The sequence below is a fragment of the Bactrocera dorsalis genome, chromosome 2 (genome assembly GCF_023373825.1).
Source record: "Bactrocera dorsalis isolate Fly_Bdor chromosome 2, ASM2337382v1, whole genome shotgun sequence".
NCBI lineage: Eukaryota > Metazoa > Arthropoda > Insecta > Diptera > Tephritidae > Bactrocera > Bactrocera dorsalis.
Genome location: NC_064304.1, coordinates 44,786,573 through 44,810,733, shown reverse-complemented (window position 1 = coordinate 44,810,733; position 24,161 = coordinate 44,786,573). Strand labels below are relative to the sequence as shown.

At 34.2% G+C, this 24,161-nt stretch overlaps 5 protein-coding genes across 9 annotated transcripts; 3 read left to right on the top strand and 2 right to left on the bottom strand.

The window, feature by feature from the left end:
* The first annotated feature begins 1,248 nt into the window (after positions 1 to 1,248).
* On the top strand, positions 1,249 to 2,552 carry LOC105222915 (Golgi to ER traffic protein 4 homolog). The gene is made up of 2 exons (XM_011200476.3): positions 1,249 to 1,757; positions 1,815 to 2,552. The coding sequence occupies exons 1-2, from the start codon at positions 1,389 to 1,391 to the stop codon at positions 2,475 to 2,477; spliced, it is 1,032 nt and encodes a 343-aa protein (XP_011198778.2). The 5' UTR covers positions 1,249 to 1,388; the 3' UTR covers positions 2,478 to 2,552.
* A 134-nt stretch (positions 2,553 to 2,686) lies between these two features.
* Positions 2,687 to 4,154, bottom strand: LOC105222916 (hypothetical protein). Of its 5 annotated transcripts, none has more exons than XR_003845582.2 (4): positions 3,506 to 4,154; positions 3,237 to 3,424; positions 3,047 to 3,129; positions 2,687 to 2,980 (listed from the first exon to the last, which is right to left on the bottom strand). XR_003845582.2 is itself a non-coding variant. In XM_029548946.2 (3 exons), the coding sequence occupies exons 1-3, from the start codon at positions 4,065 to 4,067 to the stop codon at positions 3,097 to 3,099; spliced, it is 783 nt and encodes a 260-aa protein (XP_029404806.2). In that variant the 5' UTR covers positions 4,068 to 4,154; the 3' UTR covers positions 2,687 to 3,096. The 5 variants fall into 5 exon arrangements, 2 of the variants coding, with proteins under 2 accessions (XP_029404806.2, XP_029404805.2); XR_003845583.2 differs by having other exon boundaries at positions 3,247 to 3,424; XR_003845581.2 differs by having other exon boundaries at positions 3,047 to 3,424.
* A 559-nt stretch (positions 4,155 to 4,713) lies between these two features.
* Positions 4,714 to 7,103, top strand: LOC105222917 (protein Tube). Its single transcript, XM_019989172.3, has 2 exons — positions 4,714 to 5,366; positions 5,640 to 7,103. The coding sequence occupies exons 1-2, from the start codon at positions 4,970 to 4,972 to the stop codon at positions 6,692 to 6,694; spliced, it is 1,452 nt and encodes a 483-aa protein (XP_019844731.2). The 5' UTR covers positions 4,714 to 4,969; the 3' UTR covers positions 6,695 to 7,103.
* Positions 7,104 to 7,499: 396 nt separating this feature from the next.
* On the top strand, positions 7,500 to 11,244 carry LOC105222918 (E3 ubiquitin-protein ligase TM129). The gene is made up of 3 exons (XM_011200483.4): positions 7,500 to 9,551; positions 9,635 to 9,764; positions 9,844 to 11,244. Exons 1-3 carry the CDS (start codon positions 9,049 to 9,051, stop codon positions 10,420 to 10,422), a joined length of 1,212 nt encoding a protein of 403 aa, XP_011198785.2. The 5' UTR covers positions 7,500 to 9,048; the 3' UTR covers positions 10,423 to 11,244.
* On the bottom strand, positions 10,547 to 22,896 carry LOC105222920 (uncharacterized). The gene is made up of 2 exons (XM_011200484.4): positions 21,634 to 22,896; positions 10,547 to 11,498 (listed from the first exon to the last, which is right to left on the bottom strand). The coding sequence occupies exons 1-2, from the start codon at positions 21,919 to 21,921 to the stop codon at positions 11,352 to 11,354; spliced, it is 435 nt and encodes a 144-aa protein (XP_011198786.2). The 5' UTR covers positions 21,922 to 22,896; the 3' UTR covers positions 10,547 to 11,351.
* Positions 22,897 to 24,161: the final 1,265 nt, after the last annotated feature.

The following is a 24,161-nucleotide window of genomic DNA, read 5'->3' as shown; positions in this document are numbered from 1 at the left end:
TAAGGCACCGGACATTCCAGGTGCATGCCCTCAAATCATAGTCCTTATTTCGTTTGCCATGGTCGTCATCAAAGGGGGGTCTGTCATCCGAGGCTGTTGTTGGTTTTTCATTGGGAGTGTTTTTTTACGAGGCGGGTCCCAAGCCCAGCGCACAACCTTATTCAGGGGATGTTTCGCCTTCTCACTTCAGCTCGGATGTTCTTAGGCTACCCAGAGGATACTTGGTCAAAGACCGGAAGTCGTGAGCTGCTTGAGTCATATGTAAAATAATCATTTCTGACCACTCCCAAGTGAATGGTGATCAGAGAACTTTCCTCACTTGCGTGAACTTCTACACATGACTCCATCCTCCTAAATATCATTACTAAAAACTAAATAAATTCTTAAAGTGTACATATGATTTTTTTTATTGTTTAGGTTGTCAAATTAAGCAAGATTTGTGTAATTCAATTTTTTAACTAAACAGGTATCGGTTTATTGATTCCCCGTTTAATTTAATCAACAATTGGGTAATGCTTCAAATGCAATTATCCGGGGATACTGTAATTGGAGAATTTCTACCAGGGCAAAGGCGAGGATAGTTTTGAATTCATATACATATTTCTATTAGAGACAAAAATAGCTAATGAACCAAAAATTGCGTTATTTGTTTATCATGATTTATTTCAATGTATTGATTTGGAGCGTGCTTTCTCTTACAGAAGTGTTTGTATTCTTAATGTCAAAATTACTTTTTTGGGATTTTCTCATGAATTTTCTATAACATTTTTATGATTTTGTGTTATTTAAAATCTACATATGTATTCGTAGTCAATTATTACTGAAAGAACGCATTTTCATTGGTTGAAATGTTTGAAAAATTTATTTTTGAAATTATTTTGGTTTTGAGCATGTATTGCCATTTTTTAATTATTTTCTTTTCCTACTTCACTTTCTTCACTGCTGCCAAAATAAATAGGAATGTTCCAAAATAGTCCCGTGAAGGTATAAATTCATTGATAGAAAGAGCCAGCATCACTCGTCAAACTTTTTTTTTCCATAACATAAGTATTTTCCTAATCAGAACGGACTCGGTTTTTTATGTCCCCGAGAACTTTCAACTGGATAATATTCCTTTATTATTTTGAACTATTTTTTACCGAATTTCGGTGATTTGAAACAACTCAATTTTTCCTAGAGGTGTGTTTTTATTATTAGACGTTTACACTTCATTCTTGAATAAGACACAGAAAATGTCAAATAAAAACATGTAATCAAAGATTGACGTTCCGTGAATTTATTAGCAAGTCCAAATATAAAATACTGACTAATTTGCAAAAATTTTTATCGTTATTCAAAAAATATAAATATATTTAAAATAAAGGATTTTTCACATCTCAGCAATAACAATGACCGCAACTGCTGCAGATCGTGGCGTACAGCGTGGAGTCAACCGCGTACTTGCTAAGCTGGAAAATTCAATTGAATCAGGCAATTACTATGAAGCACATCAAATGTATCGTACATTGTACTTTCGATACACCGGCCAGCAGAAATATGCGGACTGCTTAGAGTTACTATGGAGTGGTGCAATGAAGCTTGTTTCGAAACAACAAGAAACTAGTGCAGCAGATTTAGCCCTCCTTCTTATTGACACATTAGATAAGCGTGGTAGTGCTGAAAATGATCAAAGTAATGATGGCGACATTTGGATTCAACGATTGGGCACGCTTATTGGACTTCTAAGCTCTACAACGGTAGAGCGCGAAACCTTAATTGTAACATTTTTAAATTTTGCTAACCTATAAGTAACTTACATGAATATTTTTTTACAGAGCCGCGCCATAAAGTGGAGCAGTGATATGTCGGGCAATACATTAGGGCACCCCGGCATGCATAAAGCTATTGCTCAAGTATTTTGGGCTGAAGGAAGTTGTGACCAAGCTCGTCATCACTTTCTACTAAGTCGTGATGGAAATCTTTGCGGTCGTATATTGATTAAGATCCATAAAAATAAAGGCTACGAAAACGAATTGGATTTATTTATCGTACAGGCTGTACTACAACAATTATGTTTAAAAGATCGGAAGACTGCTGAAGATACTTTTCTCTCCTATACCTCAAATCATTCAAGCATTAAGCGCAAAGAGGCTCCATTCAAACAACCGCTATTAAACTTTGTACACTTTTTGTTTCGTTGTATCGACACTGGACGACATGACACATTTCGTGCTTTGTGTGATCTATATAAACCATCATTGAATAGAGATCCTTCGTTCGAAAAATATCTGGTTAAAATAGGAATACATTTCTTTGGTGTTGCACCACCACCTACAATAACTGGAGGAGGTTTGATGGGCGGCATGTTTGGTGACTTATTTACACGCTTATTCCAAGGATTCGATGACGATGATGACGACGATAGCGAACAATCCAGGTCTAATTCCAACACACGTTTACGTACTGGTGGCGCTGCAAATTCTGTCAATCTAGATTAGTATCCATTATATGACGATACTAAATAATCATGTTCTTTTTTTTTAATGAAATAAACTATTAACTTTAGCATGTTATATTCGCCAATTTTTTATCCTTAGTTCGATTCCATATCTTAATCCTCAATTCAACAAATTTCTGCAAGTTAAAGTAGAATTCAAAATACTTCATTGTAACAATTTTAGCCCTTACCGAAACCAAAAACAGTAAATCATTTTGTTAACAGAAATATAATTAATTTTAATTTAATTATAGTAAATCTTTTAACTTATACATCCAAAAAACATTTCATCGAATATAAATCGGAGTGCTCTAAAATATAAGGAATAGGTAGCCTATTTTACAAGCATTTACATAAATGGATTATTCTGCTTATTAATTCAATCAAGTTATAATAAAATTTATAACAATTCAATTTACCGAATTACCATAATTCGTTTCATTAGGCAGCAAACCAAAGACTTATATTTTGTTGTATATAGCTGTAAGACTGCAAGTTAGTATGCTGAAAATTGCAACAAAAGGTAAATTCAATAATTTTACACCAATTCTCTTTGGGATATAAACCCACCTTAATACTTTACGCACTCCGATTAGGCGATGACAAAACCTTACATTTCATTAAAGCATAAATAACATTAATAGACTAGTTTTCTAAAAGTAAAAAAGAACAAATTAATTGTTAATTAATTTTGCAAAATATTTGCAGTTGGATAATCGTTAGAATTCCAACTGCAATTCGGGCAAAACTCTAAAGACACCTTTCCTTGCCTTATATGTAAGCAAATGCCCGCATCAGATTCTATACTTTCAAGTGATGGCACTTGATCAACATCGGCATAACTATGCTCTCCTCCAACTGTGGTTAATTTTGTTAAACCTTTAGTTCCTAGGTCTTCGTGTAAGATATCGACCCATGTATCGTTAAAAGCTGACGATGGTATAAAATCTGAAGATAAATTTTCAAAAATGTTATACATTTCTATTGGATCATCTTGAAAAGAAAACTCTGATGAAATTCCTACGCTACCATTATCCGAATTTTCCGATGTTGATGCCACATTCCATTCGACATTGTCCAAACCGTTTGTTTGCTGTAAATTCGTTGACGACTGGCATAATTGCTGACTGGTGTACGAATGAACTGGAGAACTCAGCATTGGCGAATTTACGGCCGAAGACTGCTGAACATGCATTCGAACATTCAGAGCTTTAATAAGATTCTCTATTTCTTTGTGATTTGCAATAACGCTCTGAAAATACCTTTTTTCTCGTTGAAGTTGGCCTACTGCTTTCATTTGCTGTTTCAACGCCTTCTTAAGTTGCTTATTAGCCGATCGCACTTCCTCCAACTCCTTCTCCATTGCCTCTAAATGCGCTTTCTTCTTTCGACGATTTTCTCGTGCCAACAAAGCATTTCTATTATGGACATTTGGATTAGGCCGCCTAGTTGGTATCCGACCTTGACAAACTGCCTTTACACCGTTTTTCACACCTGAAATTGTACTTTCTTCGCTATCGGTGGCGGAATTAGAGTCCGTTGATTCATATCGGTAGACATTCTGTTGCAATAACTGCTTGATATCTTCCATTATGATTTTTGATAAAAGCGTTGAAGGGAAAATTTTACAAACGGAATCTTGTTTATTATTTTGTACACCAAAAAATTGTCGCTGCTACTTTACCTTTTCTATAAAAATTTTTAATTTTTCAACAAAAGAAAAATCACCTATTACGTTTCATACACGAAAAGAAAATGGTGGCCTAACACGAAGAAGACCTTGGTCGCGGTTGTATTTACCAACATTCAGAGTTGCTTCAAGTATTAAAGTCGTATGGTCTTTTTAAAATAATTTACCTTGATGATTAAACAGATTGTCTTTTACTGAGGAGAAAAATTAATAAAACAAAACGAAGTTTTACCAATAAAAAATTTATCTTTATAAATATACTGCAGAAATAATATTTTTCCTTAAATTTTTGATTCTTAAATTATTTAAAGTTCACTAATTGATATATAATATACACAAAGGTAAATTTTATTTTTATTACAGAATATGTTTATATGTAATTATTTATCTCTGTGATGTATGTGATGTCCATTTATTTATATTTATTTATATGATAAACTTTAACTATTATAATAAAATTCATTGACAATTTTCGAAAGATATGAGTACCGATTTCACTAAATTCAAAAACCCGTTGACTGGTTGCAGAAACTGGCAAGGTTTAAAGAATATTATCGGAAAGCGAAACGAAAAACAAGGAAGCAGCGAAATTAAGAAAAGGAAGAAAATAAAGATTGACTATTATAGCAAATTCTGGCTGGATATAAATCCACAATAGCAAATGGACCAGAACTTGTTGATTGCTTTGCGATTTTTTATACGACGGAGTGTCTGGAATTAGAGTGTATACAAAACAATATTGGTCGCACACAAAGATATTTCGCAACCACTCCAAGTAGTGGGGAGTGCAGTGGAAATATAAAATGTATACACGCGATACAGAATTGCGACGACTGCAATCCAACGATGTGAACCGGCTGGCGGAAACGTTGGGATTCGTTGGAGGAAGAAAGCTGATGGAAAATATACCGAAACATTGGTCAAATCAAGACGGAGACAATGTTGAAGATTCTGTTAGAGAAAGCCAAAGATGGAACGGTTCTGATGTGATAGAGTTTAAATACAAGCCAGAACAAGTTCGGCTAATAGAGGAGGCAACAAGGCAAACTAGTGGCTGTTATTTTGCAGAGATATTAATACAGGAATGGAGCACCAGTGGCCGTAAACATGAACGTCCGACAGTGGGTCTGTTATTACAGTTACTGATAAAAGCAGATCTCTGGAATGCAGCTGACTTTGTAGCAGAACATTTCCTAAATGGTAAGAATTCCGTTATTTTTAATTGCACTACATATAAGAAACATCGATTTTTTGTTTGGAATCATTAATTAATTCTACAAATATTTTAATCTCACTACAGTAATGAATATATCTTGTAATTTGTTATGCTTTGGAAAATTTAAAAGTATATAATATGGAATCATGAGTCAATAATGTCATTTACTATAGTTTTGCACATAAATATGTTAATAAAATAAATATTTAGTTTTACTCTTGATAAATAACATGTTAAACTTTTTATTCAATTACCAGAACCCCCACCCGAACGTCCTTTAGAAGGACCTGGTGCAAAAGTTGACATATCAATCCCAACAGAATGTTTAAGAAGTGTTGTAGATTTTGTAAATGATTCGGTCGGTTATCCAGACACTGAAACGCTCAACGACAATATAAATAGAACGAATGGATTGGACGATCACAATCGAGATTATTACACAAAGTTTTCACCTTTGAATAAGGACTTAAACTCCGTGGCACCAAAACCGCCACCTCGGACACGATCCTCGCGTCATCAAAGTACACAACACAGTCTGCAGCAGCAACTGCCAATACAACAACAGCAACAAAATATTCAGAAAACACCAACCAACAACGAAGCAGCAACTGCAGAGGCTTATGAACAAAACAGACCCCCTCAAAGCCATGATAATATTCAAGTATCTAAACAGCCTCAAAATGTAAATTCATCAATGAGTAATAACATGACTTCACATGATATACCAGAATTGAGCGATCTGCTTAAATCCAATAGCAACCTGCATTCTGCGACATCGGAAGATTCGCGCGAAATACCTATCGTTTCCCTTCTTGATTCTAGATCTAAAAATGTACCAAGTATACCAGTTGTTGCTTCAACATCAAATGCGACAGCGATGGCGGGATCTGATATGCTCGGAAGTCTACCACTCATCACTGAACTGAATTCTGACGGTGTGGATATTGAAGTTTCGAATGATTTTCAAGGAGACAACTCTGATTCAAATCAATTGACACACCAAATTACTTCACCCTCTCCAAATGGTTTAAGTGATGATAGTCGCTGTAGTAGTTTAAGTAATGATAGTTTTGATGATGGCGATTACAGTGCTGTAAATAATTCGGATGTTGGTATTGTTGATATGGAGAATGCAGATGGAAATTCTTGTGATCAGAGCCTGCCAAATCTAAGTATTTTCGGTCGACAAAGTCCCAATAATGACTCCAGCTTGACGACTGTAACGTGCACAAGTGGTGACAATAGCTTCGAACTGAGCTTAAACGAGTCGAGCTCAACATCAACAACAGACCCCACTGCGCAAAGAAAGTAAGGTTGCGTTCGGGTTGCTGTCATGATTGCTAAAGGAAATCATAGAGATAAAATGTTTTGTCATTCCTACGATAGATGATATTATAAAATGGCATTCCAAAAGATACGCGCAGCATTATTTGTGAGCATCAATTTTGAAAAAAAAAAAATTATTGATTGCTTGTACATATATGTAGTTAAAATATAACACTTGTTACATACAATTGAGATATATGTATATCCTCAGCGATAAACACTTTATAAGACAACTTTAAATCATATTTAAAAGCATTTAATGTAAAAGTTTTACAATATAAGTTCCCGTAGAGTTTTGACTCAGTTTAAATTCGTAAAACGTATTTATGAGTAAATTGTAAATTATATCGTAAATATATATTTAAAATATAAAATCGATCTTTTAATTTTAATAAGCATTTTTACTTTCTAGCAAAGAAAGTGGAATTTTCAATAGGTTTTAAATGGTGCAATGAATACTTATCTATATGTATATGTACGAATGTGTTTTCTGTAGTTACATATCAGTAAGTGGTTAAACACTACTCAACTGTTAAGAATTTAAAAATAGCTTACATAAGTTTAAATGAACGTAAACGTTACCCAAATATGAAATAACTAGCTGACCCTGCATACGTTGTCCCGCGTGAAATTATGTGATTTGAAATGAAAAGAAAGTTGAATTTACGTTGTGTTAAAAATCTTTTATTTTCGATTTTTCTAAATATTTTTCAATGTAACGCAGTTTGAAAAACAACATTTTTTGGTTTCTATTCCGGAGCGTAAATGTACAGAGAAGATGGTAGTTACGATAATTTGGCAAATTTGGCATAAACATTCGTGATGAGTTCATAATTCGTTGAAGTGAATTGACAAAAGGCAGGTGGAATTGATATCTAACCACTGGAACCGAAATTTGCCTATTTCCAATTCTTATCGAATACGATGTAAAATGTCTTCGGCAATGTAATTTTGTTCGTATTCCAAAATTGACGCGGATTTGAAGGCTGATATGTCGAAATGACCATCGCGAAAAGTATGCGAACTTCAGTGGCATGCGAAGTAGCTATCGAATCGTCCATCGTTTGATTACATTTATTATCATGTTCCAGCAATTGTAATTGCTTGCATGCTTCTCAAAAAGTTACACACACTCTACCACTTACAGTGCGCAATGACTCAAATGAAATTGAACCACGTCCATTTATCAATAGCAACCATAGGTATTAGCAATCGTCGTTTATCGGGTGGATTATGTAAATTCGTCCTAAGGAATTAGTTGCTATCACCGGGTGGGTGTCTGGTTATGAGGAATTTCACTGTATACTTCATGCTACAATACAATTTTTTTGGACTAATATATAATAATTGTGGCATAAATTTTATATACCAATTAAAATAATAAATTTAATATGAGCAATGATATTTTGATGTATGTATGCTTGTATAAGTTTATTAAATTTAAGACTTCGCTCATTCCCAACCCATTTTGCATAATTTTTCTGTAAATTAACAATATTAAATTAAATATTAATTTTTTGGAAAAATGTTATTTCAAAATGTACTTTATTTTTGTAACATAACATAACCGTCTTATTCGCGCTACTAAATTTAAAATAACCGAAATGAAATATCCGTTGTTATATACATTCATGCATATGTATGTCTGTAAATGGGTTGAATCTTCAAAATTTTCATAGAAATGAAAGCTACGCTGTCAAACTGCTGAAGTGGCAGCTTATTGCTTTCAATACATCGCATACTAATTAGTATTCCATATATTGCTTTCCATAAGCAATATGGAGTCTCCGCAGCCAATAGACACAGCTATACAATTAGTATGACATAAATTTTATCCTGTCGAGATGCCTCATTAAGAACGTGTGTATTTTTATAAGTGAGAAATATCACTTAAAGTCTTCCACTCTCTCTGTGTTCATCACATAAAAGAGCAAAATCGTTAAGAGAACAAAACTTGTAAAAAAATTAACATTTTCGTGTTTTTGTGTCAAAAACCTCCCGTTGGAAAATTTTTATTATCATTTTCTGTATGAGAATCATCGCAGTGCCGAAATGGCTGCAACTTAGTTATTACGATATGCACGTATATTGTTTACAGTCAGACACAATAAAAAATCACTTTAATATAAGTACACAAAAATGCAACCCAACATATATTCTAAAAATTGGAAAACGAAATAAGAACAAAACAAAAAAGATTGAGTTGACACATCACAGGAAAGCAAATTTACATATACAAAGAAAGCAATAACTAAAATAAAATTTGCAAAAACGAATTTTTTAACTTCTTAAAATATATTCTGTGTTGTTTTTCATAAGTTTTTCACGATTTTTCATCAAATGGACGAGTCTGAACTGCTCTTCAATTTGTTCTACCTTTTATTATGTATGTGTATTATATATCCACCAGAGGAGTTTCAGCGACTGGGTCTAACCATCGAACAAATTTTCATTAAACTATTGGGTGATGAAAGCATCAATTTCGTACACTACCATCAACGTCGTACATCACTGAATTTATTTGTACACAGCTGCTTGCCTGCACTATATTTTCTGATACACAAATTAAAGTTCTCTGTATTTGCGGAACGCGAATTGCCTGAAAATGTTGATTTGGATCCGGATTTTCCAATGCCACAAGAAGCTGTTGCATTTAAGACGCTTACATGGAAAATCGCTCAACGTTTTAGTTTAATGGCAGTCTTGGCAGTGCCGGCTTTAATATTCAATTGGCAGCAACAAAACTGGCGCCGCCATCCAATCAGCCAGACATTATTGAAATTCTCCAATGTGCCGGATAGTTATCACGCTGTTGCGAGCGACATAAGCACTGAATTTCGAAGGTATGAGAAAAGAGTTTAAAGAATTTGTTATAGAGTGAAATAATAAATAAAAATGAATTTAACAAATAGTATCTGATTAATAGACTCGACATATATAAAAAGAAGCTGAATTCTATATCGACAGTTATAGCAACAGAAAACTGGATAATTAAAACTTCGCTTTATAATGTGCATTTTGCCCACCAAAGCGATACTTCGCTCAGTGTAGCCAAAGTAAGTAAACTATTATCCAAAAATAGCTATTATTATTGCTTTTTTTTTAAAAAGCACTAACATTAACCAATTTCTGTAGACAGAGACTTACAACGTTTCACAAGATACTAACGATACCTTACAAATGGTGAGCATAGTAGTGAAACCAAATCGACAAAAGGTGGCTGACTTTCACATACGCATCAATGCTTTAGAATTTCGCAATCTGGAGGAGCGAATTAGTCGACCTATTGCCATACCATCAAACATTCAATTCCATCGCAACGTAATAGATCGTTTTATAGATGTTTTTAAAGAACAAGTGGCTAAAAATCCTATTTACAAAGCGGATAGGATAGCAGAAAAGTGCTTTGCTTGTATGATTGCTGAGCCAAATATAAAAATTCATAAACAATGTGAAGATGTTGACCGTGATGGACGTCCACTGTCAGCGGAGAATACTTGTACAAATTGCTATTGCCGACCAATGTGGTGTGTTGATTGTCTTGCGCGTTGGTTTGCTGCACGTCAGAGTGAACACGACCGGGAAGTATGGCTTGAACAGAAATGTACCTGCCCCATGTGTCGTGCCAAATTCTGTCTTCTCGATGTCAGCTACATTGAGAAGCGTGATATAGTGGAAACCGGCGATGTCCCGCTTAACAATGACAACGCGTGATATTTTTATATATAACAAAAAGCTACTATATGAAGTGCATTGAATTTCAATTAAAGTTGATAAATCTACTCTGTCAATTCTTCCAATGTATAGTTAAACTGCGAATAAGATACGAATCTTCTGCTAATTTTTTGCAAGCTTTTTTTATCTTTATTTGGTCCATAATAGTTTACAGTTAAATTTTATATTTTTTTATAATAAATTTTGTTTACATTGCTATGTTTACATCAATTTAATATTTTTCTAAACACAAATTACTTACTATCTAAAAAGTTTGTAACTATCACGTTTTAATACTTTACGATACATAATTTATATGCATACACTTTTGTATGTGTATATATTCAAAAAATAAAAATATATGGATTAATTTTTATTGGTAAATACGTATTTATTTCTAAGTAAATTTAAATCTGCATTCAATATAATTCTATTCCAAAAATTCTATGATTGGGCAAGCATTAAGCTCTATCTTTAAATGAATTAGCTCTTGAATTGAATAACAAAATTGAATTTCAACTTTTGCGTATACTTAGTTGTCGATTGAGCTGTTAAAACTATATATTAACTCTTACAACGACAGCTTTCTATTAGAAACGTTGGCACATAGTTAAAACTAGTAGAAAAAGGAATCATTTGCAAAATGAAAACAACCGAATGCTTCAAGAAAGCGTTAGTTCATTTTTATATTATGTTATTTTTATATTGTATTGAAATATATAGCATTACTTAAGCACTAACTAAGCGCTTTACCTAAACAAAAGTTAATTTTGTGAATTTAAATTTTCCACATAAAAATAAAATAAAATGTTAAAAGCTAAATATGTATACAAAAACAGCGTTTTCATTTACCTTTCGCAATTAAGTTTAATTAAAAAATTTATTATACATAAAAAATACTTAATATGCGTAATATATGCAGGTGGCATCTATAAATTCGTTTCGTAGTAACTTTTATAGCTCTCAGCTTTGTCACGCATCGTCGCATTTCTTGAACTTGAGCTGGCGGAGGTTGATGCCATGGATTGCGATGAAAATAGCTTACTTGACATTGCAGAAGGTTGACGATACGCATTCTGGAATTAGAGATAATCAAATTATAAGAAAGATGTATAACATATGTTAGTGTAAGCATGTATGTATGCATACTATATGAAGAAACTAAGGCTAAGTTTGGTTGAAACTGAACATTAAATACACGACACAACATTCCAATTTTTAGCTGGCGAAGGATTACCAACACGACAGCATTCTTCAAATTACTTCAGGGATGTTTTCTGAAGCTGCAACAACAACTAGATCAAATACTATCACAATTTGTAAGAACTTTTCAATTTATCGCATAGGTCTGATTACGTTTTTCCTTATAAAACATATGTATACCCTTTTTTTTCTTTATTTATGAAGGGTTTTCTAGCTTGGATGCAATCAAAGTTAACGATTTTTCTTGTTAACTAATCCTTATGTATTTATTTGTGATCTTAAGAAAGAAAAGCTTAAAACGAATAAATATACATATAAAAGGCAAGTAAAACATTATAAACATAATAATGGAAGTATTTTCGGTTCTCGTTCTCATGACAGTATAATTTATGAAACTAAAACGGACATGAATTTTTATCCGGTCAATAATTGTCGCTTCAGAAAGAGCTTTAAGTTTATACAAACCAAAAACTTCAATAGATACAATTTCCCGCCAAAATAGCTTTTCAACCTATTTTCACACTGCAATAAGCTATAAAAATTAGAAACAAATTTCGCCATGTTTTTTGTAGGAAAAATGGAAAGTTGGGAACAGGCTTCTATTAATATTAAGAGCTAAAATTTTAATATGTTTCTTTTAAATCCACTTGAAAGTTTCTAGTTTGTTTTTGTTTAAAAAAATTACTCACGTCTATTACATTTGTACTCACGTCTATTACATTTGTATATATACATATGTATGTACATACATATATGTATGTAAGGAGAAAGTAAGTTCACAGTGCATTGGGTGAACTTAAGACAATTTTTTTTATTGCGCCAGCCTGACAACAAAGAAGGAACCAAGCCAACGTTTGATAACCTAGTCTGTTGTGATTCGTTTTCCAGAGAGGGCATTCTGCATCCACCGTAACAAATGATAGTCAAAAGTGGCTATAAAGCGGGTAAAGCAAAAATTCCCAAACCGTTTTATTTCAGATAACTTTTAAAATGAAATGCTTTTAAACTCTTTTCTATTCTGCGAGTTCTTCTGTTTTTTAGACGTTTATATTGTATTTGAGTAAAAAAAATTATTGTTGTTTAACCTTGAAATGAATGGGTTATAATGAGAAAGATGCGGAAGGACAATAGCAATGTTCGGAATAGTGGAATAGTGGAACAATGGAATAATAATAGAGTTATGCCATCTCTTGGCAAATCGTTAATCTTTTTCACAATCTTTCATAACCGTTTTGTCCTCTTATTTGGAGTCTTGTCTACCCATGAAGTAGTCAAACGGTGCATTAACTCTACACTCTACTGTACTTTTGTATGAAAATGTAAATGCCAAGAATTATCATTATCATCAACTTAAAAACGCTTATTCAATATATACCTAGTTCCACGAAACTGATATTTATATTGTGTCAGATAACGATCAATCCACATGGGAACCATAAATGCATTACATATTATCTTGAAATAATTCGCAATCATCTGTGACAACAGAGTTTGTTTTTATTAGAGTGTTAAATAAACTTCAAAATGATGGATGACACTACTTAAAGCACACACAGACATACATAAGAGTGAAGCTTTCAAGGCTATGAAGTTAAGTATAAAGATTATAAATAATATGTAATATTTGCAATATTTTATTCAAGACAATTTCTTATAACCGATTTGTTCAAATAAGTATCGTTCGCAGTCAACAGTGACGTGGGAGCCTAGTCGCGAGTGCGACGACTTTTTGTTTGATGACAGGAGATATTCCATCTTGCCTTCGTACACTGCCAGCCCCATCTGGTTTGCTTTCTTATCCAGTCTGGAGAAAGCAGAACTAACGGCGCGGGTGTTGACACCAATGATATCAATATCATCGACATACGCCAGCAGTTGTACACTCTTATAAAAGTTTGTACCTGCTCTATAAAGTTCTGCAGCTCGAACTATTTTCTCAAAGAGCAGATTGAAGAAGTCGTACAAGAGGGAGTCGCCTTGTCTGAAACCTCGTTTGGTATCGAACGGCTTGAAGAGGCCCTTCCCGATCCTGACGAAGCTTTTTGTGTTGCTCAACGTCAGCTTAGTCAAATTCAGACATCGCGGCATAAAAGCAGCTCCTTTTCGTGCTGTTAAGAACAGCTTTGAAGTCGACGAAGAGGTGGTGTGTGTCGATTCTCTTCTCACAGGTCTTTTCTAAGATTTGGCGCATGGTGAATATCTGGTCGGTTGTTGATTTTCCAGGATTTTCCAGGTCTAAAGCCACACTGATAAGGTCCAATCAGTTTGTTGACGGTGGGCTTTAATCTTTCACACAATACGCTCGATAGAGCATTATATGCGACGTTAAGGAGGCTTATCCCACGGTAGTTGGCGAGTCTCCCTTTTTGTGGATTGAGCATTTTATTTTACAAAGAAGCTGATGCATGCTCCTTAACATTTTTTCGCCGCCGTGTTTGAATAGCTCGGCCGGCAATCCGTCGGTCCCTGCCACTTTGTTGTTCTTGAGGCGGGCAATTGCTATTCGAACTTCTTCATGGCCGGGTAATGGAACGTCTGCTCCATCGTCATCGATTGGAGAATCGTGTTCGCCTTCTCCTGGCGTTGTGCGTTCACTGCCATTCAGCAGGCTGAGGAAGTGTTCCCTCGATAATTTTAGTATGATTTGTGCATCGATCACTAGATCCTCTTTCTACAAGAGTATGCTCCGGTCTTGAAACCTTCTGTTAGTCGTCGCATCTTTTAGTAGAATTTTCGCACATTACCCTTATCGGCCAGCTTGTCAAGCTTTTCATACTCACGCATTTCGGCCACTTTCTTTTTCTGTCTGCAAATGCGTCTCGCTTCCCTCTTCAATTCTCGGTATCTATTCGATCCCGCACGTTTTGTGGTCGATCGTAACGTTGCAAAGTAGGCAGTCTGTTTTCTCTCCGCTGCGACACGGCACTGCTGCATCGTACGAGCTGTTCTTTTGCTTTTATCGAAAACCCCTGGCTTTGTTTGCAGATGTAAGTTAACGGCAGCAGCCACACAGAGACCTAACGATAAACGTAAACAAATTGTATCTTCTTACAGTATTACTGCTTGGTCAGCAGAATACTTTAATTAATAAGAAATCAATACAGCACTTGTTTTGATAAGTAAGCACAATTCAATATTCCATTATTTGTTTTGATAATGAGAATAATTGGAAATCCAATGCTCTGGCATTTCATCACTTAATGTAATGCCAAAGCATCTTTAGTAATAAGCATAGAATTATAAGAATATAAATATAAGTGCTTTTACTAATAAAGATCAGTGTATAATCGGCAAGCGTATTGAGAGATAATCTTGATGATCAAAGCGCAACATACATTATCGCACTCAAACCAACACTTGTGTTTTATTTCTACCGCGCGTAGCGGAACGGAATACATTTTTTTTAATACTTCCCACGCAAGGGAAGTTAATTTGTACGTAAGGAGCTTGAAATGTTGTCACACAGTTCCCTTATACCGAGTTGTTGACGAGTGCTCTCAGAGAGCAGGAGTGCAAGCCAAGTGGAAAATCGTTCGGCTGTCTGTTGTGATTGCAGCTTCTCGACGTCGAACCTTCCTTGTGTTTGTTGACGTGTGTTTTTTGCTGCACAGAGGCGGGTGCGAATCTTGGCTGCAACAAAATAGTGGTCCGAGTCGATGTTAGGACGTCGGAGACAGAGACAGCCAGGTAGCTTGATAAATTTCTCTATGCTGGAATTACAGATAACCATATTTCGGGGACCGGCGAAATCATTGCTACGGAGTATAATAGTTTAATTCACCTAACAGTTGTACGTATCACCTAAAACTAATCGAGATAGACATATATATATATATATATATAATATATATATATACATAATAAGACTAATATACCTCCTAGAAAAATTAAAAATAAAATATATGAAAATCAGAATCTTTTAGCTATTACTCCAGTATATACATATGTATATATATAAAATCCAAAGCAACGGACAACGAGTACGAAAAATTTTAGTTTATATAATTATGGTGATATCCAAGAAATGATATTTGTATAAATTTTCTTAAAGTAAATAATTACTTAACTTTACGACCATTATCGGTGCAGTAGACCCACATATAAGTTTTATTTGTTGAAATATTACTTGCACAATCTTAATGTGCAAACTAAATTAATATATGTGCATTTTATGAAATATATATGCTCATACACAGATGTACGTTTGTTTTTGTCACTATCGTACAAATTTATCAGCAACGCAAGTTTGATTACCAAAGTGCAAAAAAGGAATAAATTAGAAACCTCAGAAGTGATAAACAAAGAAATCGTTTTTTGCCATCGACATTTGCGAATTCTGTGCTTCCTTTGTTTGTTTTATTATTTATAAAACTTTTTGTTTGATGTTATCCAAGAAATGACTACAACATTGATTTACTTAGAAATATGTTGTCAGGAGGTCTAAAAATTGTATATACATATGTTCGGTTTTAAATTCCTATCGACTGCCTCTTTATATACTTAAATTCAATTCTTTTTTACTTCTAAAAAAAGAGTTACGTTAATCAATATAAATAACCATATAATTAACTGAGCCGATCATATAACCATATACTCATTACTTTCTATATCTCAGTTTTTAAAAGAGATACATAACCGCATTCCCGATTATTCAAAATAATATTTTAAGGATCGAAAAGCGGTATTTTCCATATTCCTGGTCATTATCAAATGTGCATGTTAATTGTTATTGTATATCTACCTTTGACATGCTTCATTTTTGAGCAATTCTATTGTAGATGATTTCAAAATTTAACATTCATTTTAACCTTAAGTATTTTCACAGCGTTGTAGAGCTAACATGTATACACCTATTGAGATATACAGTAGTATAGGTTGGTGTAGCAATATACAACCGGCAGCTGATAAAAGCTTGCAAAATCGTTGGTAATCTGATTTTAATTGCATGCCCTAATAACTTTGCCGACGCTAGCAAGCTCTGTTTTTGCGCATTTTATTATTGCAATCTTTATTATTCATACATATATTCTGATATTGCGAATGTGAGTTGTTGAATTTCGATATACTTTTTAATTTGACACAATAATTAATATAATAAGTAGATATTTACGTATGTATATACGGAGCTGGTAAGAAAACCTGAGGACCGAGCCCAGTGCGATGACTCCAAAAATGTATACAATTTACCTTATTAATAGAACAGAATAGAATTAATGTATGTGTATTATGCGTGACCTATGAACATATTGTGGATTGGATCGTTCACTAAATAATTTCGTGTTTTTAGTACGATTTAAACGATTTTTATCATTATTACGTTATTGTGTAACCTGAACGATCGCGTTGGACACATTTAATCTTTTAGCAATCTCTCGAATGGTTATTCGACGATTTGAATGGACCAACGACTTTGTTTTATCCCTTTCAGCTTCAAGAGTCCTTCCAGGACGTGGGACATCTTTGAGATCGAAATTGCTGGAACGAAATTTTGCAAACCAATATCGGCATTGGCCTTCGGCAAACGCAACACATAAATTTTGTTTTGTTGACCTGTATTTTTATCCTTTTGATAGTAAAGCAGTAAAATATGCCGAAAATGCTGTTCCTTCAATAACAAAAATTTTCCAAAAAATTAAAATTTTTTTTTATAAATACCTTACTTTATCAGCTGTTCAAATATATACATATGTGTGTGTAAAAGTTGTTAAGTGTCAAGTAGGCTTCAAAAAAATTTAGTAAGATCAGCTGTTGCTATAAAACGAAGTTATTTAGTGAACGATCTAAATATATTTTATGGAAATCTGGCTAAGAATAGGAGAATGGTAATCCGATCACCGATCAGAGTTTTTACATAGTTTTTAATCATCTCCAGAGGGCCTAAGCATTATCTTGCTTACAACAGAGTTCTTTTTGGCCAAGAACACGAAAACTTCTCATACGAGAATTACAATCGGACTACTAGCATTGGCTTGCTAAGGACTTAAACTCGATCCGAATAAATAATATCTCGCGTAATATTATTGTAGGGATTTTATTTGACTATAACAGCCGAGTTTCTTGCTGTCATACTCACGATATGAAAAAAACTTTTGTATCGTTTTTGGTATAACAAGTAATTGTAGGTTCCGTGATTTATAAACCCTAGTACATAGTAACAGGTTAAACGTTTTCTACTTCCTCTACAGTATTCGTAAGGTCAGACGACTGAAAATGCTCAAATTTGCTTAATGTTGACACCAGTGAAATATTCAAAAATGTTGATAAATCGCACCTCAATTCTATCTTCATTACCCGAGTCATTTTAGCAATAGCACGACTAAAAATGATAAACAAAGTATTTCCAAAAATATGTCGATCAATTGGAATTTAGTGTAACCTACCTAAGGGTACCTGCGTACCGATTCCTGTCGGGAAAAGCAATACAGCAGACATCTGTGACTTTACCTATGAAGTTCTCTCTGTTGGTTGTTGAGTTATATGTATACATATCACTTATTATTTTGGTCATATTTAAAAATTGAAACAATGAAACCGATGTTCCTTTATTTAAGAATGTTTAATTTTTCACAATGTAATAATAATAATTATACGACAAGAAAAAATGTTATCACAAATAAACAATTTTTTCATGCAAGTATTTCATTTTAATCGTTCAGTTTGAATAGCAGCTATACATATGCTACAATGCTCCCAGCTTCTTTGGGAGAAAAGGACGTGTGCAAACTTTCATATACAGCCGGACAGACAGACGGACATGGTTAAATCGACTGAGATCGCTGCTGATCATTTATATACATTACATTTTTTGGGTAATATATTCAGCGTTTAAAAATGGATGGTCATTCTTAAAGTTTATTCTCACTTACTTTTTCTGCATACGTATATTTTTCGGATGCATTGATGGGCATTGATATATAATATTGACATAAGCTAACAATTTTACCTCCATAATTTCATATTCTCGCATTCTAATACAAATTATAAACAACAACAGGAGCATTATCATTATTTTTTTATAGTAGCACCTGGTAGTTGTTGTTGTAAAGTTGTACGTTGCTATGTTGAATTGCGACTACACCGTTGATTTGCGCACAAAATATTACACATGTGTGATTTCAATCAGGAACGGCTCCAGTTCGCTTCAGAAATAGAAACGATAGTTCAATTATGAGGGGGAAGACCAATTCACGATGATAAGCAAAATTTTAAAATTTATTATCTATTTTGCCATTATTGATAATACATTGTCTTCAATCGATGAAAGATTCAATTGAAAGAAGTTACTAAAATACTAAATTTACTAAACTTTCGTTATACTCTTGCAACATGTTGCTACAGAGTATAATAGTTCTGTTTTACATACATACATATCACCTACAACTAATCGATATGGATATAGGGTTATATGCAAGTATATATGTACATATATAAATGATCAAGATGACGAGACGAGTTGAAATCCGGGTGACTGTCTGTACGTCCGTTCGTGAAAGCTGTAACTTGAGAAAAAATTGAGATATCTTGGTGAAACTTGGTACACATATTCCCTGGCAAAAAGTAAGGCGGAGGGCCCCTGTCATGCAAACCGCATTAATCGAAAACGTATAAAAGACCACAGCTAAGCACTAAATTAAGATACAGCAACAGCAAGGTGGGCGTGACTTCGCCCCCTATTTGGTTTAATGTAAATATCTCCCAAGCCACTTAAGTTACAATAGCAAAATTCGCGTAGAGCAATTATTATAAAAACTCCTATCCTCCACATATACTAAATTAAATGATTTTCGCTTTTCTAAAAAACCTTATGTCAGATATCTCAGTTAGTGTATGAGTTGAATATATGCATACATAAGTATATGGTATAATTGCTTAGAAACCGATCTGGTTGACGTTTTGTACCTTAACATATTTTCCTGGCTTTGATTCCTGCAAGTTGACATAGTATAAAATGTTCGGTTACATCCGAACTTAGCCGTTCTTTACTTGTTAATAAAATGACTTTAATAATTTTCAAAAGTTATACATTTTGTTGTTAATGCAAAATAGCCAAAGAAGCGGCGGAGAATTTGAGTGGTGAAATGTCTCAGACCGGCCTTGATTGGTGGTTGTCATTCATTTCAATACACTTTTTTAATATGCCGGAACTTCATTGTTGAAGATGTGATAATTGTTAGCTTGATATCACAGTGCTCTTCAATCATTTGGCTGTGGACACGACGCGCCTACTACTTTGGGATGACAGAAACCACAACCCGATATTCTGGTCCGCTTGTTGGTATACCGCGTTAAAAAAAAAGTTATTTACTTAGACAGATGATTACGTTCCGGGAAATTACCCGTATACATTACATTTTAAATACACATACACACGAACAATCTTATATAGTGGCCATAAAATGAAACACTTGCGAAACCCTTAAAAAATTAACTTCAATCAGTTTTTTGCAGAAGCAGTGAGAGGCTTTTTATATCTGCCCGTACAAAAATAAACGCGAGCAATACAACCAATATGTAAGTTTGAATCTGCAAATACCTACATATGTATATGTACATACATGTGTGTGGCAGGGGTTTTTTCATTGCAAATATTAAAAGGTTTCACAACAACTTCAGGGGACTTCCGTTTTCGTTGTCGCTTATGGTACCTAAAGGCATACATCCATACATACATACATATGTCTTTATATATATGCACTCGAGTGTAGAAATAAAAGAATTATTCTTGTTGGACTCATTTTCGCTTTCGATTCATTTGTGTTAAGTGTGCAAATTAATTTCAGACGCAAAAAGTTTTACTTAAGTCATGTATGGCACATAAATTAGTCTGTATTTGCTTTATATTTGGTGGGTGGAAGCTTTTGCCTTTTGCGAATTAATTAATACACATTGGTGTGTGGGTCTTTGTGGGTTTATATTGAAGGAGCGTTCGTATGATTTATGGCAATGCATGCGTTATACTTTGTATATAAGTATGTACCTAATAACTAACTGATTGCTGATAAGATACAAATGCATGTCGAAATATAAGGTGTCAGTAGGTGCCTGTGTACACACATACATATATATGTATGTGTAAACAGCGATTCGGACAAATGTTTGTTTGTTTATAAGTATATTTGCACGTTTTGCAAAAATCGCATGTTTATTTTTAGCAAATGAGCGAAATTCTGCTGAGCAAATTAAAGTTAAAAGTGGCTTATAAAAAGCACACACACATTAACATACACACATACAATTCAACTTTTTATAGGTAAATATATTATATGCATACACACAAATATGTATGTACATATGTGTGAATATATATTTGCGCCTCCGAAGACAAAAAATGGAAGTAAAAATACACACTGAAAATTGATAAGCAAAGAACAGCAAAAGACAAATGTTATGTTAAAAAAATAAGTCAAACTACTAACAAAGCAACCGTACGTACATATACAAAGAAATATACAAACATATATATGTACATACATAATGTACGGGCTAGCAGTGAGGCAGTTAGTCAGCCAACCAGAAAGCCCAACCAACAGCTGACTTGCGACACACTTTGCCGACTTCGCGGCGGATGTGGCCGCAATTGTTGCAGCAACTGAAATGTTGTTGCATGGGCTCAACAATAGTACAAGTTACAAGCGCTGCAGCAGCAACAACATGTAAACAATAAATGTCGTGAATTTGAGCAAAGTTGCCATACAAATCTACAATTGCCTACAAAGTGCGATATGCTTGCATATGCATATGTATGTTTGTACATTTGTAGATATGTATGTATGTGTATATATTGGAAAAAATATTGCTCTAATACACCTATAGCAACATCTGCATAAACAAATATACATAATCATGTACTTAGTACAATACATATGAACATGGTGTAAATAAAAAGTATATGTTAATGTATATACGTATGTCTATTTTAATATATGCATTAGCCAGTATACCATATACATATATTTACTTTTTACACATATATAATAATATAGCATTTATATAGTTTTGGTGTCCTACCTTATCCGGCTCCTGCTTGTAGTGTGGATTCATGGTGGCAGACGCCATGACACGACTATGACCCGCAGCGGCTGCAGACGGCATCTTGGACGACGCCGCCATCGCATTGGGCGCATTACCCGCATCGAAGAGTTTGCCATCGACAACGTCGCGCTTGCGATTCTTCGACTTGAAACGGCCCGAACGTGAGATTGTGAAATTGCGCCACTGATGACTGTATTCACAGCGTGACTCCTCCTCGTTCAGGATGCTGTCCAAGTAGCTAATCGGTTGCTCATGCGCCGTCATTGTGTTATTATGTATATATGTATGTATGTACGTATGTTTGTGTGTGTAAGTCGTTTTAGTACTAAAAAGTTGGTTCGCTTTCTTAATCTATTTTTTATGACTCAACTTTAAAACATACATACATACGTATGTATGTATTTGCAAGTCAGTAAATTTATTTTTTGTATTTTTATTTAATTTTTATTTCTCTATTATTGGCTAGCTTCACAGCAGTTTTATTATTTAATTAGGCTTTACGAAGCTTACGTTTGTTTATATTGTTTATTTGTGCATTTCACTTTGCCGCAATTGAGCTAGCGTCGTAACATTTACATAAACGCTGCAGATAAGAACTTTTCACTGGCGCAATAACGCTCAAATCCACTGACAATAACTTTTATATCAAAAGTAAGCACGAATTTCAAATGCTACGATTATTGTGCGTTACAAATTTAGTTTGTAGACACTCACACATGTATATATGTATAAGCAAGTCATAAGTAATTGTTGAGAGAAAATATATCCGTAATGAGGCTGAGTGATGTTCACAAGAAAAACTGTAGTTGCAACAGCGGAGGCACTATATCAATAACAATGGCAACAGTAATAGCGACAGCAACAGCGATGTCGGCTGCAACTGTAACTTGTGTTGTTGCTGCTCTTTTTGTGTTGTTATTTACTGTGCTGAATTCAATGTTTCAAAGAAGATCAAGATCAAGATCACACGTCGTCTCACTGATGACTTCTGTTGTTGCTGCTTCTTTTTCTACCGCAACTTCTGTTTCTGCTTCTGTTTTTTTCTGTTTTTGTTATTATTCTTAGGTTTTTTGTCTTTGTTTTTGGAGTTTACGTCTTGCTAATGATTGCCGTTGCCGTTGCCGTTGGCGGTGACATCCAACTGTACGGATGGATGGCTGCGAGTGCACTGTACGCTGCGCTTCTGTGCGCCACACCGTTGTGCGCTGCTGTGCTGAAGTTTTGTCAAAGTGAGTTGCTTCTCCCCGCGAAGTTCAAAAATCAAGTCGAATATGCCGATACCAGTTAGAGCAAACACAAATGTATACATATCTATATGTATATGTATGCAGATACATTTTGCTACACGTTTATTTATGTGTTTGTATGTATGCAAGAGGCATTGTGCCATGTTGTGTTATGACTGTTTTCCTTTTCCGGGGCCTTCTTACTGCTTTACTAGCCCTGTAGGAAATTTATTTGCATATGCATGCCTTCACTAAAATGACATATACTCCAAGAGCTGAAAGTCACTTCTGGACGTAAGATCGAGCCAGAAAAAATTGTAGTCGTTGTCTTAAATGTTTAACCTTAACTACATTATTGTTCAATTTTGCTTAACATTTCATCCAATCGTTATTGAGTTATTGATCTTAAAATGGTACTATCTCTCTTATTTTTGTTACCAATAGAAACAAGATTGCACTGAAGATATAATACCCAAATAAAAAAAGTTCAAGAACGTGATTTTGATCGATCAGTTTGTACGGCTATATACAATACTAGTTCAATCTGAACAATTTATTCGGAGATGATAAAGTTTCCTTGAAGAATAATCTATGCAAAATTTGCTGAAGATATCTAGTCAAATGCAAAAGTTTTCTGTACAAGAACTTGAATTTGATCGTTCAGTTTGTACGACAGCTACACATATGCTATAGTTGTCAGTTGTAAATAATTTCTATAAAGATGACATCGCTAGTTAAAACAATAATTTATGTCGAATTCCGTGGATATATGTAGGTCATCAAATAAAAAAGATTTCTATACTTAAATTTAATATTGATCGGTCAACAAATGAGCGTGTGCAATATCTCAAAAATCGAGGGACTAGGACGCGTATATACATATAGACAGGTAGACGGATATGGCTAAATCGACTCAGCTCGTCAAGGTGAACACTTATATAAATATATCAAATCCGAAGTTTCATTCCGGGTATCACAAATCTCTTTACAAACTTAATATACCCTGTTCAGTGCTAAAAAGTGAATTTCCTGTTTTTATAAAATATTTCCTCCTGCTGGGAAAAGCACTAGATGCAAAGCAATGACTTGACAAGTGTTACGACAAATAAGTCCCAGCATATTCAATGGTCAAGTATTGAATATCTGAATCATAATCGTACTAGCACAAACCCTTCATCTCGCTCAGGAAGACCACAAGAGGCAGTGGCGCCAGAAAACATCTTGAAAATTCGTGAAATTTTTTAGCGTGACCGAAATTGAGATCTTAAATTGATAAGG